This window comes from Mytilus californianus, unplaced genomic scaffold (assembly GCF_021869535.1).
Source record: "Mytilus californianus isolate M0D057914Y unplaced genomic scaffold, xbMytCali1.0.p SCAF_8, whole genome shotgun sequence".
NCBI classification, from domain to species: Eukaryota; Metazoa; Mollusca; class Bivalvia; order Mytilida; family Mytilidae; genus Mytilus; species Mytilus californianus.
Window position 1 is genome coordinate 29609975 of NW_026262734.1, and position 18335 is coordinate 29628309.

General features: G+C 32.6%; 1 protein-coding gene across 2 annotated transcripts in view; it reads left to right on the top strand.

The window, feature by feature from the left end:
• LOC127710886 (inactive peptidyl-prolyl cis-trans isomerase FKBP6-like) overlaps window positions 1–18335 on the top strand; it is a 44662-nt gene that overhangs the window by 17187 nt on the left and 9140 nt on the right. For both annotated transcript variants that reach the window (XM_052216846.1, XM_052216847.1), the window contains 4 exons: window positions 3416–3486; window positions 6363–6422; window positions 14640–14699; window positions 16009–16206. In XM_052216846.1, coding sequence (XP_052072806.1) covers window positions 3416–3486; window positions 6363–6422; window positions 14640–14699; window positions 16009–16206 — 389 coding nt within the window. The remainder of the gene's footprint in view (window positions 1–3415; window positions 3487–6362; window positions 6423–14639; window positions 14700–16008; window positions 16207–18335) is intronic.

Here is an 18335-nt window from a genome sequence, read left to right on the forward strand (position 1 = left end):
TCAGTACATAGCTTTGGATCCATACTATCATTTTATGATAGACAATCAATAGGGAGAATACAGCATAAAACATGTCCAACCCTTACACTTTACAGCAACTATAGAATATACATGCCCCTCGCCAGGAACCGTTTAAAAAGTGAATTTTACACTTATTTTATGTTTTATAGCCCAAAAAAGGTCCCAAAAATTTTTCGCCTCGATCCGCTCGGCAATCTTTAAAAACTTCGCCCCCCCTTTCCAAATTCCTGGATCCGCCCCTGAAACATGAGTTAAAGTGTTGCAATCTTTTTCACTATTAAATGATTTTTATCCTTCCTTTTCAAAGATTTTCCAGAAAGTTGTGTTTTTTATATGTGACGTCATCAGGCATGGTCGCCTTTTTTCATGACGTCACAGCATGCATAGTAGGAAAATTCAGAAGAAACCAAGAAAATTTGACGTCATTATTAAATTTTGATCAATCATTTGCTGAGAACAGATTCTTCACTAGTGAGAAGAAAATATTTTTCTCACACCGATCAAGAAATGTAAAAATAGTATAAAAATTAAAGAAGGGATATTGAGCTTTAGTAAAAGTAAATTACATTGTGCAGTAAACCATACCTCGGCCATCAGAAATGCTCCAGAATAATGACATTCTCTTACCCTCTTGTGGCAAGGTGTGTTTGACTCAATTTAAAGAGCTACTAAAACGCTATAATCATGTTTGTCTTATTCTAAAGTTCGTAATTAACGTTTAAGAATGCAAAAAAAACGATATAATTTCATCTTGTAATTATCGAGATATTTGCAAATTACTGTCAGTTTGCCATTTGAACACCTGAACGATTTAGTAAAACACACCACTACAACTCACTACTTATACCCAACAGATTTGATGCACAGTGGGTATCCCTGATCAGATACGTGTGTTATATCGTATGTAAACAGATTAGGCTTTCTAAGTAAAATAACAGTTTTGATATATATCGGTGACAATTATTACATTGAGAATATTGACATACATTTATCGATGCTTAATATTCACATAATTATTTTAATCGAATGTTTATGATTAGAAATTTATTGGAAAACCACAAGCACAAATCTGAGACTATTATAACACATATATTGTAGTAGTCTCAGCACAAGTCAACCTTTTTTTTCTATAAAATATTAACATGTGCATCCTTAAGTGGCGGTAGAAGCAGAAGTAGAACCCTGCATGTTATTTTCCATGGCGGAAAAACGGCATTCCCAACACGTGCTTCCAAAAGACGACGGAGGTCGTAACTTGTTGATTTGTTAAAATTAAACTATGGGTTTTTCTGAGGTACATAAAAATAAAAATTCTCTTACTAACTTACCGAAGTACTTAAACGGTTTCATAATGACATAGTGCCAACAAATATATCCTTTTCATGCATAAAATTTGACATCTATTCATTACAGCAGCATTTCAAATTATATAAGTTTATTCTCCAGATATTATGTGAAGAATTGATTAGTCAGTACTGTTAGTCACAGTAATCTGCTTGGCTGGTTTAGCAAAAAATGTATTGATCAAGCTATTTCATGAAAAAAAAATGAAATACTGGATAGACTTGTAGTTAACATATACCAAAATTTAAAAATCAAACAAAATTTAAAATTGGAAATCCGTATAAGTATATATGATTGTCATAGTCCTTGGATTTTACGTACAAATATTATTATATGTGTCATATATACTATACACGTTATATAAGATCCAACCATTATGAGCATAGTCCTACCTATGGATGAATGTCATGAATGTAGGATAGAAAGTCACAGTACAAAAATCCACAATTCAGTTTTTAGTTTATTCATTTTTTGAATAAGAAAAAAATTGTCAAAATAATTTTTGTATTTTTTTAAGAACTTTTATATATATGGCAACTATGCAAACAAAATTTATTCTGAAAAAGTCAATAATGAAAAAATAATTGTAAAGATAACAATTGGTCAAAGTGGCTTGGTACTTAAACGGTTTCATAATGTCATAGTGCCAAAATATATATCCTTTTCATGCATTAAATAAAAAAATATACCATACTGCTTTTAAAATATTCACCTTTTCTTTCATTTGAAATTTAAGCAATGACAAATAAATAACTAAACAAGAAAAATATTAATCCTCTCGATCACCTTTTGATCCTGGTAATTAAAACAGTCCGTACTTTGACACCTACTGATAAGTAAACATCCTGTAGGTAGTAAAGATCAAACAGTAGCTATTATCCCTCAACTCAGGTAATTAACAACTTGGCCATGCAGAAATGCCACCTGTTGTTTATAAAGTGATAAACTTTATAGTTTGATAATTATCATAATTGAAAATGTATTGCATATACCCGGTTTTTAACTTGCAATTAATTATTTTTATTACATGGAACAGAAGCCTCTACCTTCATATCTTGTCAAAATGTTATGCAACTTTACGTACAAGTAAATATAAATTAACTCAATATATTTTTTTTCTAGAATATTATATATTGACCGTCAGTTTGTCTCTTTTCTACGATCCGGAACATTGTTATCAGTTGAAAACTCAATGTTGAATTACCCCAGCTCCATCCCCCTGTTTCTATTGAAACACTTTATAAATACACTTCCCTTCTGAAACATATTTTGTTCCTTTTGACAAATTGATCATACTGAAGAATGAGCCTTGAAGGGGTAGCGAAATTCATTGGCAGTGCTTAAAATCAACGATCAGAAGAAAATCATTTGTTAAACAACGTTTAGATAAGCCGAAGAAGTCACCCACAGTGCGTCACTTTCGGTAGCTTTGGTCCCAGTGGTGTTTCCGGAAGTAGCGTTGATTGGATTCCCCTAAGGTAAAAATAGTTGAACTTTACACGCTATTATCTCTATAATTAGTGGAGTAAATTGCATTGGATTTTTTGCATTTTTTATCAATTATTTCGAACTTTTAGTGAAGATTGACTTGTTATGTGCGTTTTAGTACCTCTTTAAGGTTGACAAGGATTCATAGTTTTCTTGCTGAACGTCAGTGGTTCAACTCAGCCCTAGGTACGCCAGCTATCTTCACTAATAGCAACTTGAACCACCTGATATGACCAAAGTAGCAGAACAAGCGGAAAGTGGCATTAAATGAAAAAGACAAACAAACAAAAATTCCTATATAATTTTGAATGTGACATGATTCACCAACACTGCCAAAATTTTAGTTTATTGTAAAATACCATAGCAATAACAATAAAGTTGGCAAAAACATTTGTACAATCACAGAAGATGTTATCTTTGGAACTGTAAGCCAATTTACAAGGCTTATTTTCCTACTTATTCAAAAGGTAATATGATGTTTCATTTCTTGTGAATGAGAAAACTGACATGTTATTTTAACATTTTTTACAAGAATTGTAAACATTTTTGATGTTATTTTTAGTGATGTTTAAGTTGGAGCTGTTGAACTTTGTTGAGCATGCCGGTATAGAGGATTATGACATGATGACAAAGGTAGGATAGTCTTCAAAAGATGTAACATGCTGTGGGTTAAGAACATATTTAGATTTACCTTTATTCTAGCTTTATCCTAAATAGTGTGAGCTGTTTACAGAAAACATGTCTTATCAAAGATAGAATCAGTATGTTAACAATAAAAGCACTATCACTGGTTTTTGTCGAGCCTGCGAATTAAGTTGCAGAAAGCTCGACATAGGGATAGTGATCCGTCAGCGGCGGCGTTAACTAACTTCTTAAAAGCTTTATATTTTTGAAGGTGGAAGACCTGGATGCTTCATACTTTGCATATAGGTGCCTTATGTGACGAAGTTTCCTTCTATCACATGTCCATTGTCCTTGACCTCATTTTCATGGTTCAATGACTGCTTGAAAAAAAGTTAAGATTTTTTGTAATGTTAATTTCTTTCTTATTATGAGTAATAGGATAACTATATTTGGTATGTGCGTACCTTGCAAGGTCTTCATGCCCGTCAGACAGTTTTCACTTGACCTCGACCTCATTTCATGGATCAGTGAACAAGGTTAAGTTTTGATGGTCAAGTCCATATCTCGGATACTATAAGCAACAGGTCTAGCATATTTGGTGTATGAAAGGATTTTAAGGTGTACATGTCCAACTGGCAGGTGTCATCTGACCTTGACCTCATGTTCATGGTTCAGTGGTTATAGTTAAGTTTTTGTGTTTTTGTCTGTTTTTCTTATACAGTATGCAATAGGTCTACTATATTTGATGTATGGAATGATTGTAAGGTGTACTTGTCCAGCTGGCAGGTGTCATCTGACCTTGACCTCATTTTCATAGTTCAGTGGTTATAGTTAAGTTTTTGTGTTTTTGTCTGTTTTTCTTATACAGTATGCAATAGGTCTACTATATTTGATGTATGGAATGATTGTAAGGTGTACATGTCCAACTGGCAGGTGTCATCTGACCTTGACCTCATTTTCATGGTTCAGTGGTCAAAGTTAAGTTTTTGAGATTTGGTCTTTTTTCTAATACTATATGCAATAGGTCAACTATATTTGGTGTATGGAAATATTTTATGATGTACATGTCAGTCTCACAGGTTTTATTTGACTGTGACCTCATTTTCACAGTTCATTGCTCAGTTTTAAGTTTTTTTGTTTTGGACTGTTTTCTTAAACTGTAAGCAATAGGTAAACTATATTTGTTGTATGGAAGGAATGTAAGCTGTACATGTCTGTCTGGCATGGTTCATCTGACCTTGACCTCATTTTCATGGTTCATTGGTCAATTTTTAGTTTTCTTGATTAAGTCTGTTTCTTAGAAACTATAAGCTATAGGTCAACTATATTTAGTGTATTGAATGATTGTAAGGTGAACATGTATTTCTTGTCTGGTTTACATGACTTTGACCTCATTTTTTGGGATTTTTTTAAGTTTATGTGATAGTTATAGTAAAGCTTTATATTTAGGGCTATCAACATAATATCAATGGTTAATAAAGAAGGCGAGACATTTCAGCTTGTGCACTCTTGTTTAAATTTGTTTTAAGTTGAGGGCTCACTGTGACTTTGAAAAGAAGAAAAGCAATACAAGCACTGTTCCTTTGATTGAAGTTTTTTTGTGTGAATATTTTAGACATATACTGCAAATTAAGATTTTGCCACAGTCAAACTGGCTTTTTTTTTATAAAAACATCTTCCTTCTTCATCAGCTCAATATAGAACTATAATCATTTGGTTTGCACTGATAAATATATTTAATTTTGTATGAAATTGGTTTTTCCTGTTTGCTATTTATAGTGGAAACTAGTATAACTATTTCTGCAACAGTACTAACTATTTATAAAGTTTAATGTTAGGCGCATAAGGCACGAGAAAAGTTTTGGCGGTTTCTACGGGTGGGGTTTTATTGTACTTTATAAAGTTTGGCATTTAAATGTATTAGTATCAAAGGTGCTCGCAGTTATGTTGAATTGATGTTAGTCACATAAGTATAAATACAGTTGCTACTATGTTTATAACATGTATTTACATTGCTTATGTTGTTTGAAATCTGTACTATTATATAAGAGAAAATATTGTATTGCAAGAGAAAATAATATGTTACTGCGAGCAACTATTATAAATCCTTTTTCTGTGTTTGTGCTGTTTAAAGTCAAATGAATTTAGAGTAGAAATACTTTAAATTCAGAGGAGCAGGGCGAGAGGGATTTAAGGTACTTGTGATCCTTTTCTACAATTGGATGCTTGATTTTTAGCTCACCTGACCTGAAAGGTCAAGTGAGCTTTTCTCATCACTTGGCATCCGTCGTCGTCGTCTGTTAACTTTTACAAAAATCTTCTTCTCTGAAACTAATGGCCTAAATTTAACCAAACTTGGCCACAATCATCACTAGGGTATCTAGTTTAAAAAATGTGTCCGATGACCACGCCTGCCAACCAACATGGCCGACATGGCTAAAAATAGAACATAGGGGTAAAATACAGTTTTTGGCTTATATCTCTGAAACTAAAGCATTTAGAGCAAATCTGACATGAGGTAAAAATGTTCATCGGGTTAAGATCTATCAGCCTCAATTTTTCAAACAAATCCGACAACCCGTTGTTGGGTTGTTGCCCCTGAGTTAGTAATTTTACGGAAATTTTGCAGTTTTTTGTTATTATCTTAGATATCATTATAATATCTAATATCTAATACTATTAATTATGATTTTAACCTTATTGTACATGATTTCCAAAGCATTGGTAAATACAGGTGAGCGACACAGGCTCTTGAGAGCCTCTAGTTTGGTATTTTAACCAAATTTTCTAAATTTCATTTATCTTTAAACGTTATTGATATACAGTTAATATAATGGATTCTTCACAATATATCACTGAAATAAAAATTCTATTTTTTGTTGCAGGAAGAAAGGGATAAGATAGAATTCTCAGACATACTAAAGTTTGTTGAGGTTGAAAGACAGGTAAGGAATGTGGAACACTAGCAGAAAACACACTATACATAATTTGTTCATGGGTTACATTGAATACTTCATGAGGAGAAAACAATTTGATTGGGCATAAACTTTAAATAAAAAACCAATTACTACATTAAGAATGTAACCTCTGATGAGCCAATTTTTTTTAGAATTAAACCTTTTTCCTTAACCTAATTTTTGGGTTTATATGACTGTGAAAAATTAATTGGTGAAGAAAAAATCATATGGTGGTGCACTTCTTTTTTTGCTACGGCCATTTGAAAGTACCCAATTTTGATGATTTTACCATTTTTGGGCTATTATCATGAAAACAATCAGTTTCACAATTAAACTTTTTTTCATACTTTCACTAAAGATGGTGTGGACCAATCTGAATAAATTTAACCTAAAAAAAACTAAAGGTAGGTGTTAATATAAGAAAGTTTTATAAAATTTTGTTGCTTTTTCGTGTCAAATTTACCATGAATGCTGTCAATTTTGTAAAGGAGTAGGCCCAGTAAGACCCCTTTTTGGCCCCAAAATATAGCAGTTTTACAAAATTGTTAAAATGTAAATTTTTAGCTATTCATTGGAAAGAAAAATACTTCTGTTACATAAATATGGGCTGTTTTGACAATACAATGCACATGTATGGTGTACTAGCATCATTAAGTCATGCTAAATTACTGAAATCTTCAAAATTTTAGCATTTTGGTTAATTTTTAGACGGTTTCCGTCTGAAATTGAAGTGTCCGCATTTGTGTTCATTCTTAATATTTAAATGTAAGTTGTATTTGATGTTAAAACATAACATACATAAAGGTTGAGAATGAACACGGATGCGGCCACTTTTATTTTCTGAAAAGTGACATATTATTGCATATTTGATAGATTATTTAATTTAAGCTTGAATTTGATCGTCTTTAATGACGAAATCAGTTCAAATCTCTCACATAAACTTATTGAATCGACTGAAGTAGACACTTAAGTGTTTAAAAAGTGTCCAAAATCTTTCATCAGATGAACTTGAATTTTGAGGCCAAAATCGGCCCTTACCGGACCTACTCCTTTGAGATTTTTCTCTTTTTTAAAACAAAAAGCATATTACTTCAACTTCTTTGTTATAAATGATTGAAAAAATAAATATTTAAGAAATTTTAAAAGAAAAAATTGATACGGGATGTACATGTTTATTGTAAAATCATTTCTTTTACCTCTCACCCATTTTCTCAACATTTTTGCCAATGAGGCTGACTTGATTGGCCATAAAATTTGAAAATTTTATTACTCAAAAACTACTTATTATAAATACACTATTTTTTCAAAGAGTTAAGTTTGATTATAATATTTTTTAAATTCATTGATATTTTCCATTTGTATCACATGATTTAAAAACAATTCCAAAACGAGATTTCTACGAGACTGAAACGTCAAAAGAATACATCCTTAACATATCATTATTTAAAAATCTTTTGAATAAAGTAGCCTTGGTTTTAAAGTTATATGTATCAACCAAAATTTTGATATACATATTTTATTTAGGTTTTATTATTTTGTTTATTTGTTTACTGTCAGAGGCGGATTTAGAGGGTGTTTCAGGGGGCCCGGGCCCCCCCTTTTGTGGGAAAAATTTGGTTGATTATATAGGGAATCACTGAAGCATGACTGGAACGGGCCCCCTCAGGCAGTCAGTGGGCCCCCCTTATGAATATTTCTGGATCCGCCACTGACTGTTACATAAATCATAAATCTACTGTTTGTTATATTTATGTTGGGGCTTTTTGTAAGTTAGTAATGTAAGATCTTCAATCCTCTATTCTTTTACTTTTCACACCATATTTCTCCATCCTTGATTTAGAATAATAATATTTTTCATTAGAAAGGTGATGAATTTCTGTCAAACAGCTTATACTATTCATGATCCAGCTAAAGTAAAGGTAAAATTTCTTCTTTTTTTTTATTTGTTATTCTCTATTATTTATTTTCATTACAAATTTTCTTTATTCATTATACTTTGGTCCTTTTATTTCTGTTTTGTAAAGCCCACACGAACCTTCACTTATGCATTTATATTTGTTAAAAGGGGATTTGAATAATAGCTATAACATGTTCAGTTAGATTATTCTCTGTACCAACCAAGCAAGTCTCATAAAAAATTGCTTCACTTCATTTCTAAGCAGCAATGTATTAAACTTTTTTGATATTTTATGTATGTGAATTGTATAGGTAATTCAATTTTTATTAAAGGCAGTGCTTTAATGCCTTTCTAGTTGCCGGGTTAATCCTTCCTTCCGCGATATCCATTTTATCTACGTGGGGGGTCGTTAGGCTCCAAGTAGATCCGGAAATGTTGAATTCTCTCCTCTTCTTATTGCGATATAAAATGTTTTTTGTTTCATTTCATTTACATTGGGAAATATAGAAACGATCATTGTGTTTTGTTAGTTTTAAAAACTTTAAATATATTTGTATTTTGCATTATAAGCAGTCAACCGATTGACAAACTAGAATTATTTGAATTCCGTGTGGAAAGAGCTCGGGTTAATTTCGAGTGTTATCTGCAATCTATATGTTTATAAATCATTTCAGTCGTTGATATAATAATTAAAGGTCGACTGAACATGAATTATATTATACAATTTAAAGCGCATTTCTGTTTATGCACGTGAACCCGTCTAACGTTATTGTTACTTCGCAGTTATACAAAGTAGCAAATTATCGTTCCTGAATAGGTGGCGCCGTGGTAGCCGATACTGTTCCTCAATTTCCGGTTTCTGCACTGTGCAACTATTTAGTTACATTTTTAATTAACGATGCCAAGTACTTGTTGTTGTGTACCTGGGTGTCATTTAAGAGGAGGACATGCATTTCCAAATGACTTAAAAAGAAGGAAAAGTTGGATCAACGCCATGGCCCATACGCAGATTGGACGAGAACACGATGAAATCGTGGAGTCCATCTCAATCAGCTGTTGTTTGCAAGGCACATTTTACTGAAAAAGACTACGTGCAGGAAACTATTCATGATAAAACTCTATTTTATTTTTGAAATATATAGTTATATATGTAATCGCCATGCGAATAAACCAAATTCTGTTTACAACCGCAATTATCGTTTTAGAATAAAAGGGGGTGGTTAATTCAAGACGTCATAATTTTTTGGATTACGATTCAATGTGATCTGTTTGAGATTTTTTGGTGATTGCTACAATTATAATGATTTCTTACAAGAGGTATATCATACTGAGAATTATTTTAGCAGTAATTATGCTAATGTAGTAATGACAGGAATGCATAAGCTATGCCTCATAGACTTTCTTGAAAAATATCAATGACAATGTTAACAGGAACAAAACAATGACATGCTCTCATCTATATTATAGTTAATTAAGTATAAACAATGTACGTTTGTTGCATAAGTCTCTCATTGTTTGTCCTTGGCTTTGGATTTACATAACATACATTGAATCAGGCAAACATAGTTTTATCCAGATTGTAATGAATAAATCTAGTTAATATTTCGCCAGGTAATACAAAGTATACATTGCTAATGGAAGTTCATTTAATTATCAAAAAACTAATGTTTTATAACCTTTTTCAGGGCGCAAACCCACCATTCAGAGACTTAAGTCTACTGCCATTCCCAGCCTATTTTCCTGGACCAAGCAAGAGACTGAATCGTCCGCAAAAAGAAAAATCAGGGCAGTTTCCTGTGAAAACAAAAGAACCAAACTTGATGAATATTGTAGTAGAAATCTAGAGGAAAGTTTTGATTGTAAAGTTGGTTTTCCTGAAGAAGTCCTTCATACTGCAGAAAGGATTTATGACTGTCCACCACCAACTGCCGAGCTAATGTTGAGCTTCACAGATGGAATTATGCAAACACCATCAATGCCTATGTTTTCAGCAGAGAATTTTGAAATGAAGACATGTGACACAGCCATGCATTTTTATACCGGTTTAGAGTTGTATACTAAATTTTTATTTGTTTTGACCACACTTGGTCCAGCAGCACATTGTTTGAGATACATATATTTTCAAATTGATAGGGTGTCAGTTGAAAATCAGTTTTTTTATGACTTTGATGAAATTGAGGCATTATACAACCAACTTTGAACTTTCTAGATTCTAGATTGAATCTCGTGTTAAGAATATTGTGTATACATGGATTGTTTTTATGTCTAAACAGTGGTGTGAGGCTAACACTTGGCCATCTAGTGGTTTAGTCAGGTATTTTTCACCATCCAACTTCAAATTAAAGTTTCCTACGACTTGGATTATTATTGACAGCACAGAATATCCCGTGATAAAACCTAAAGCTCCTAGAGCTCAGGCAACCTTTTCATCATATGAAAACAGAAACACTGAAAATACTTGTATGTTCGACACCTGGTGGTTTAGTCAGCGATGTCTCTAATGCATATGTTGGTTCTACCAGTGACTATGAAATAGTTGAAAGATGTAGAATAGTTCAATTATGTGATCCAGGTGACAGTGTGATGGCAGACAAAGGTTTAAATGTGCAAGATTTGTTTGCTAACTTTTTTCAAAAAAAGAAACAGAATTAGTTCCAAAACTCTTATACGGGATAGAAAAGTCTCCAATTAACATGTGCACATAGAGCGAATTATTGGACTTGGCAAAACATACAAAATTCTAATAAATCCTATGAATGGAACTGAAACAAAACTTTCATCTGAAATAACATTTAGTTGTACTATGTTGTGTAATTTTAGAACTTGTATTGTGCCAAAGGATGCATAAATAAAAGTGACGCAATGAATTTTGTTCTGATATATATATATTTATAATTACATGCACATGTAAATTGTAATGCATATAAAAATAAGGAGATGTGGTATGATATTCAGTGAGTTTATCGAACTAAAGTGCATAAGAAATGGGTTTAAGCAGTTACAGGTGTTACTGTCACCGTACAATCTCCAACAATGAGAAAAACTTGTACCATGTAAAACATTTCAGAGATCTTACCACTAAGTTTTGTTGTCTCACCTTGACTTTGGTGAATTGTTTATATCTGTTGATGTAAATATAAAAAAGAAGATGTGGTATGATTGCCAATGAGACAACTCTCCACAAGAGACCAAATGACACAGAAATTAACAGCTATAGGTCACAGTACTGCCTTCAACAATGAACAAAGCCCATACCGCACAGTCAGCTATAAAAGGCCCCGAAATGACAATGTAAAACAATTTAAACAAGAAAACTAACGGCCTAATTTATGTACAAAAAATGAACGAATATAACAAATATGCAACACATAAACAAACAACAACCACTGAATTACAGGCTCCTGACTTGGGACAGGCACGCCACATACATGTACATACAGAATGTGTCGGGGTTAAACATGTTAGCGGGATCCCAACCCTCCCCCTAGCCTGGGACAGTGGTGTAACAGTACAATATAAGAACGAACTATAAAAATCAGTTGAAAGAGGCTTAACTCATCAGATGGATAAATACAAATACAAGTGGACGTGGTCGGGTAGTTGTAAATCCAAACAACAAAAAGACACTAAGTACAGATCTGAGAGTACTCAAAGTTACTGACAGCTAGTTCAAAGCCACTAACAACTGATAAAAAAATCTTGCATCTAAGACTAAATTATCAATCCGTAAGCTCCCTTTAGAATTTTATAAATTTTAGATTTTACATTTCTGAGTTATGGGGTTTTATTCATTAAAAAAGGGGGGATTTTCCAGTTTTTGTCGAGCCTGCGACTTTTGTCGCAGAAAGCTCGACATAGGGATAGTGATGTGGCGGCGGCGTTAGCTAACTTCTTAAAAGCTTTATATTTTAGAAGGTGGAAGACCTAGATGCTTCATACTTTGTATATGGATGCCTCATGTTACGAAGTTACCGTCAGCCACATGTCCAATGTCCTTGACCTCATTTTCATGGTTCAGTGACTACTTGAAAAAAAAGTTAACATTTTTTGTAATGTTAAATTCTCTCTTATTATAAGTAGTAGGATAACTATATTTGGTATGTGCGTACCTTGCAAGGTCCTCATGCCCGTCAGACAGTTTTCACTTGACCTCGACCTCATTTCATGGATCAGTGAACAAGGTTAAGTTTTGGAGGTCAAGTCCATATCTCAGATACTATAAGCAATAGTCAAGTATATATTTGGTGTATGGAAGGACTGTAAGGCGTATATGTCCAACTGGCATGTGTCATCTGACCTTGACCTCATGTTCATGGTTCAGTGGTTATAGTTAAGTTTTTGTGTTTTGGTCTGTTTTCTTATACTGTATGCAATAGGTCTACTATATTTGGTGTATGGAATGATTGTAAGGTGTACATGTCTAGCTGGCAGGTCTCATTTGACCTTGACCTCATTTTCATGTTTCAGTGGTCAAAGTTAAGATTTTGAGTTTTGGTCTTTTTTTCTAATACTATATGCAATAGGTCAACTATATTTGGTGTATGGAAATATTTTATGATCTATATGTCAGTCGCGCAGGTTTTATTTGACCTTGACCTCATTTTCACAGTTCATTGCTCAGTGTTAAGTTTTTGTGTTTTGGTCTGTTTTTCTTAAACTATAAGCAATAGGTCAACTATATTTGTTGTATGGAAGAATTGTTAGCTGTACATGTCTGCCTGGCATGGTTCATCTGACCTTGACCTCATTTTCATGGTTCATTGGTCAATGTTTAGTTTTCTTGGTTAATGTTAAGTTTATGTGACAGTTGTAATAAAGCTTTATATTAAGGACTATCAACATGATATCAGTGATTAGTAAAGAAGGCGAGACATTTCAGTGTGTGCACTCTTGTTGGACAACAACTCAAAAATGCTTTAAGCAGTTCGCATGAAACTTTGGTGAATTATTTATAGCTATTGATGTAATCTCCCTATAGATTTTCATAAATTTCAAATATGACATTGAGAAGAAATTGAACTTTATTTGTTTATAGTCTGGCAACAGATTTATTAAGTATTGCGCAACAGCACAGTGTATTGCACAACAGCAAGAAATCTTTAATTGAATATAAATTCAATTCATATAACCGATTTCAAGTTCTTTGACTACATTTATTCAGAAACTATAATATGTCAAATATTTAATTACAATCCAAATTCAGACCTGTATCAAGCTTGAATATTGTGTCCATTTTTGCCCCAACTGTTCAGGGTTGGACCTCTGCGGGTGTATCCAGCTGCGCTCAGCGAATCAGTTTATTTCTTAATTAAGAACTCCTTTTTTCATTCATAAATTACTTTATACTTGGAAATATAATTTTGCTTGGAGTTATAGTTTCTTAAAAAAGTATTGTCATTGAAAGAGTTGACATGTTGCAATGTACATTTATTCTACATAGTTCTATGGTACCAAATCAAAAGTTTATATAAAAGAAAGAAGTCAAAGGTTTCCCATCATAGTTAAGTTACATACATTTTTTTTGTACCTGAGGTCGTTGAATATAGATCATTATATAAATAAGGAGATGTGTTATGATTGCCAATGAAACAAATATCATCCATACTTAACAGTAACAAACCACATTTGCAGAGTTGAATAAAATACAGTTGATAACATTTACTTATTACTAAAAAGAAAATGCCTAACTATTTTAAACAGTATTTGAATATCAATTATATGGTCATTTTTATAAACTTCCTGTTACAAAACTTTGAATTTTTCGAAAAACTAAGGATTTTCTTATCCAAGAATAGATTACCTTAGCCGTATTTCGCACAACTTTTTGGAATTTTGGGTCCTCAATGCTCTTCAACTTTGTACTTGTTTGGCTTTATAACCATTTTGATCTGAGCGTCACTGATGAGTCTTATGTAGACGAAACGCGCGTCTGGCGTATTTAATTATAATCCTGGTACCTTTGATAACTAATTTGACTATAAACATAGATAAAAAAAGGTACAAACTGGACATAATGCACTAGTTCATAAACAAGTGAGAACAATCACCTTCATATAGTGCTCAGAATATGACATTCATATAACTTGTTCAATATCATTAGAGAACTCTAAATCTTAAATACTGAAAGCCACCTCTGATAAGTACACTGTACTATGCAAGATAATGATATAACTGGACTAAAAATACACACAACCTGTAATTAACTGCCTTTACAGCGCTTTCGCGCTTTGATTCAAAACAATATGGTTTTAATTATGATTAGTATGTATGTCAGCCAGCTTTTTACTAATATCAAATTTTCATTTCAGCTTGGATTACAAGTGTATAAAGAACATGCTTACCATAAAGCCTTTGGCCATTATAAAAAGGTACAGTACTTTTAACATTTATTATTTATGGAGAAAGTGTTGTTTCAGGTATATTTGATATTTACTTCTGTATACATATTTATAATACATCTAATAAATATCAAATTGAACATACTCTACAAGTTTGGCAGGGAGAAGTCTTTATTTGATAGTAATTCCATAAAATTTGAAATAACAGAAATTCATATATTTAAAGAGGATTGCCAACAGCCAGGGGCTATGTGTGTGGGTCTCCTCTGATATATTGGCTTGTAAGATTTTGTAAATTGTGTCTCTTTTACATAACATTTCTAATAAATATCAAATTGAACATGCTCTACAAGTTTGGCAGGGAGAAGTCTTTATTTGAAAGTAATTCCATAAAATTTGAAATACCAGTAATTCATATTTTCTTAATTATAAATCACATAATCTGACAATAATTTTGAGTTCAAAAGTGCTTCTTATATGTAAAGAGGGAATTGCAAAATGGGTGTTCAAGGCATGGACATTCTAACATCTTGTGTAATTTAAAATATGTGTCCATGAGTTTTGCATTGACCTGAAACTTAAGTTGTAGTTTTCATGAGTAGTTCCCCTTAGCCAAAATTTTGAATTAGAAACAGGTGTTCATTTAAAAACTGACTATTTCTCTTTATATCACTATGAAAAAATAAAAAGTGATTTAAATATGTGTGAATTTTTTCATCACCAAAATTTCAAAGTTTTGTTATGTTGTTATTAAATTAATTGGGGATATCTGAATGGAGTTTTGTCATATTGTGATTTATGGCTGTTTAACTTCCATTGAGAAATAATACATACATGTGTAGGTAAATAACATGTTTATGTCATGTGACTAGACCCTGCTTTGTGCTAGACTGGCATACTGGGTCATATTTTTACAATCTAGCCCAAAAGGGAGTACTCTACCTGAAGACTTCTCTACATGGACTCAATTTTTGGATTCTTAATCAATCATGTGTAGATTATTTATTTCTTATTATGTATTTATTAGAGAAGTCCAGACTTGACATTAGTAATACTTTACTTACATATCAGACCTAAGACAAATATATAATGTATTTATAATGGACCATTGAATATTATTTGAATTGAATAATCTCCACTTTACCTTAATGATATGAATTCAAAAATAATTTATTTCAGCACCTATAACCAATCCATTGTATGTATGCCTAATAAGTCCAATATGTGAGTAAAGTTTAGTTAATTCCAACTACCTTGACATTTCTATTATGTAATTGTTTCTCCTGGTAGACTTTACTAAACGAATGACGAAATAAGAACATTTTACCTATATTGTTAGGCAGCAATGATGCTTGAATCCAGGAATGTAAAAGATGAAGAGGAGGAGAAAACTCACAGGGGGAAGTTGTTTACTCTGTATTCCAACATGGCTGTGTGTGCATCAAAACAAAATAAATTTAACCTGGTTATGACATACTGCAACAAAGGGAGAGAAATAGAACCAAACAATGTCAAACTTCTCTTCCTTCAAGGAAAGGTGAGTAAAGATAGCAAATAAAGCCAAGCATCAAAGAATTTCAAGGCTAGAACTTTAACCAAATAAAGGTGCAAAATTTTGACACAAAGAACATTTTATTTCATATTTGCAATTTACAACAACTAAGCTTCCGATTCAATATATTTGTAGTGCAACCCTTTATATTTATACCCCTGCTCTGAAGGGGACAGTATACTGTTTAACCCAGTCTATCTGTCCGTCCATCCGTCTCATTTAATTTCTGTCACATTTTTCTCAGCAACTACAAATAAAAGCTACTGAAATTATTATCAGTCAGCATGCTTTACTGTGTGACACAGTTTCAGATTCATCTCCATCAACTTCCTGATAACTAAATACTTATATATTCTATACATAATGGCCATGTATGAAATTTTCATCTCATTTTTAGCTCACCTGGCCCAAAGGGCCAAGTGAGCTTTTCTCATCACTTGGAGTCCATCGTCCTTCGTCGTTGTCCGTCATCGTTAACTTTTACAAAAATCTTCTCCTCTGAAACTACTGGGCCAAATTTGACCAAACTTGGCCACAATCATCATTGGGGTATCTAGTTTAAAAAATGTGTCCGGTGAGCCAGCCAACCAACCAAGATGGCCGCCATGGCTAAAAATATAATATAGGGGTAAAATGTAGATTTTGGCTTATATCTCTGAAACCAAAGCATTTAGAGCAAATCTGACAGGGTAAAATTGTTTATCAGGTCAAGATCTATCTGCCCTGAAATTTTCAGATGAATTGGAAAACCCGTTGTTGGGTTGCTGCCCCTGAATTGGTAATTTTAAGGAAATTTTGCCGTTTTTGGTTATTATCTTGAATATTATTATAGATAGAGATAAACTGTAAACAGCAATAATGTTCAGCAAAGTAAGATCTACAAATAAGTCAACTTGACCAAAATGGTCAGTTGACCCCTTAAGGAGTTATTGCCCTTTATAGTCAATTTTTAACAATTTTTCGTAAATTTTTGTAATCTTTTACAAAAATCTTCTCCTCTGAAACTACTAAGACAAATTAACCAAACTTGTCCACAATCATCATTAGGGTATCTAGTTTAAAAAATGTGTCCGATGATCCCGCCCGCGAACAAAGATGGCCGACATGGCTAAAAAAAATAGTACATAGGGTAAAATGCTCATATCTCTGAAACCAAAGCATTTATTGCAAATCTGATGAGGATAAAATTGTTCATTAGGTCAAGATCTATCTGCCCTGAAATTTTCAGACTAATCAGGCAACACGTTGTTGGGTTGCTGCCCCTGAATTGGTAATTTTAAGAAAATTTTGCAGCTTTTGGTTATTATCTTGAATATTATTATAGATAGAGATAAACTGTAAACAGCAATAATGTACAGCAAAGTTAGATCTACAAATAAGTCAACATGACCAAAATGGTCAATTGACCCCTTAAGGAGTTATTGCCCTTTATAGTCAATTTTTTACAATTTTCATAAATTTTGTAAATTTTTGTAAATTTTTACAAAATATTTTCCACTGTAACTACCGGGCCAAGTTCATTATAAATAGAGATAATAGTAAGGAGCAAGAATGTTCAGTAAAGTAAGGTCTACAAACACAACACCATCACCAAAACACAATTTTGTCATGAATCCATCTGTGTCCTTTGTTTAATATGCACATAGACCAAGGTGAGCGACACAGGCTCTTTAGAGCCTCTAGTTCTACTTGTTGGGGATGATGAAGACCAGGAATATCTGCCTACCATATTTAAATACTTAATTATGTAATAGAGTGCTAGAGTTGCATTTACAATTTTACAAAGGAATAAATGTTATGTGAAACACTCCAATGGTTCAAGATTTATTGAATTATGCTTTTCACTAAACTCCAATATTATTAATAAAGAAATACAAAAAGGCAAAAAAAGAAGAACCATTCAACATAGGAATCTGATTCAGTTAGTTATATACAATAAATAACAAATGACTGCAAGAAAGACCATTATAAAGTATAAAATTGAGAATGGAAATGGGGAATGTGTCAAAGAGACAACAACCCGACCATAGAACAGACAACAGCAGAAGGTCACCAACAGGTCTTCAATGCAGCGAGAAATTCCCGCATAAATTTTAAAACAATACTTCAATTTA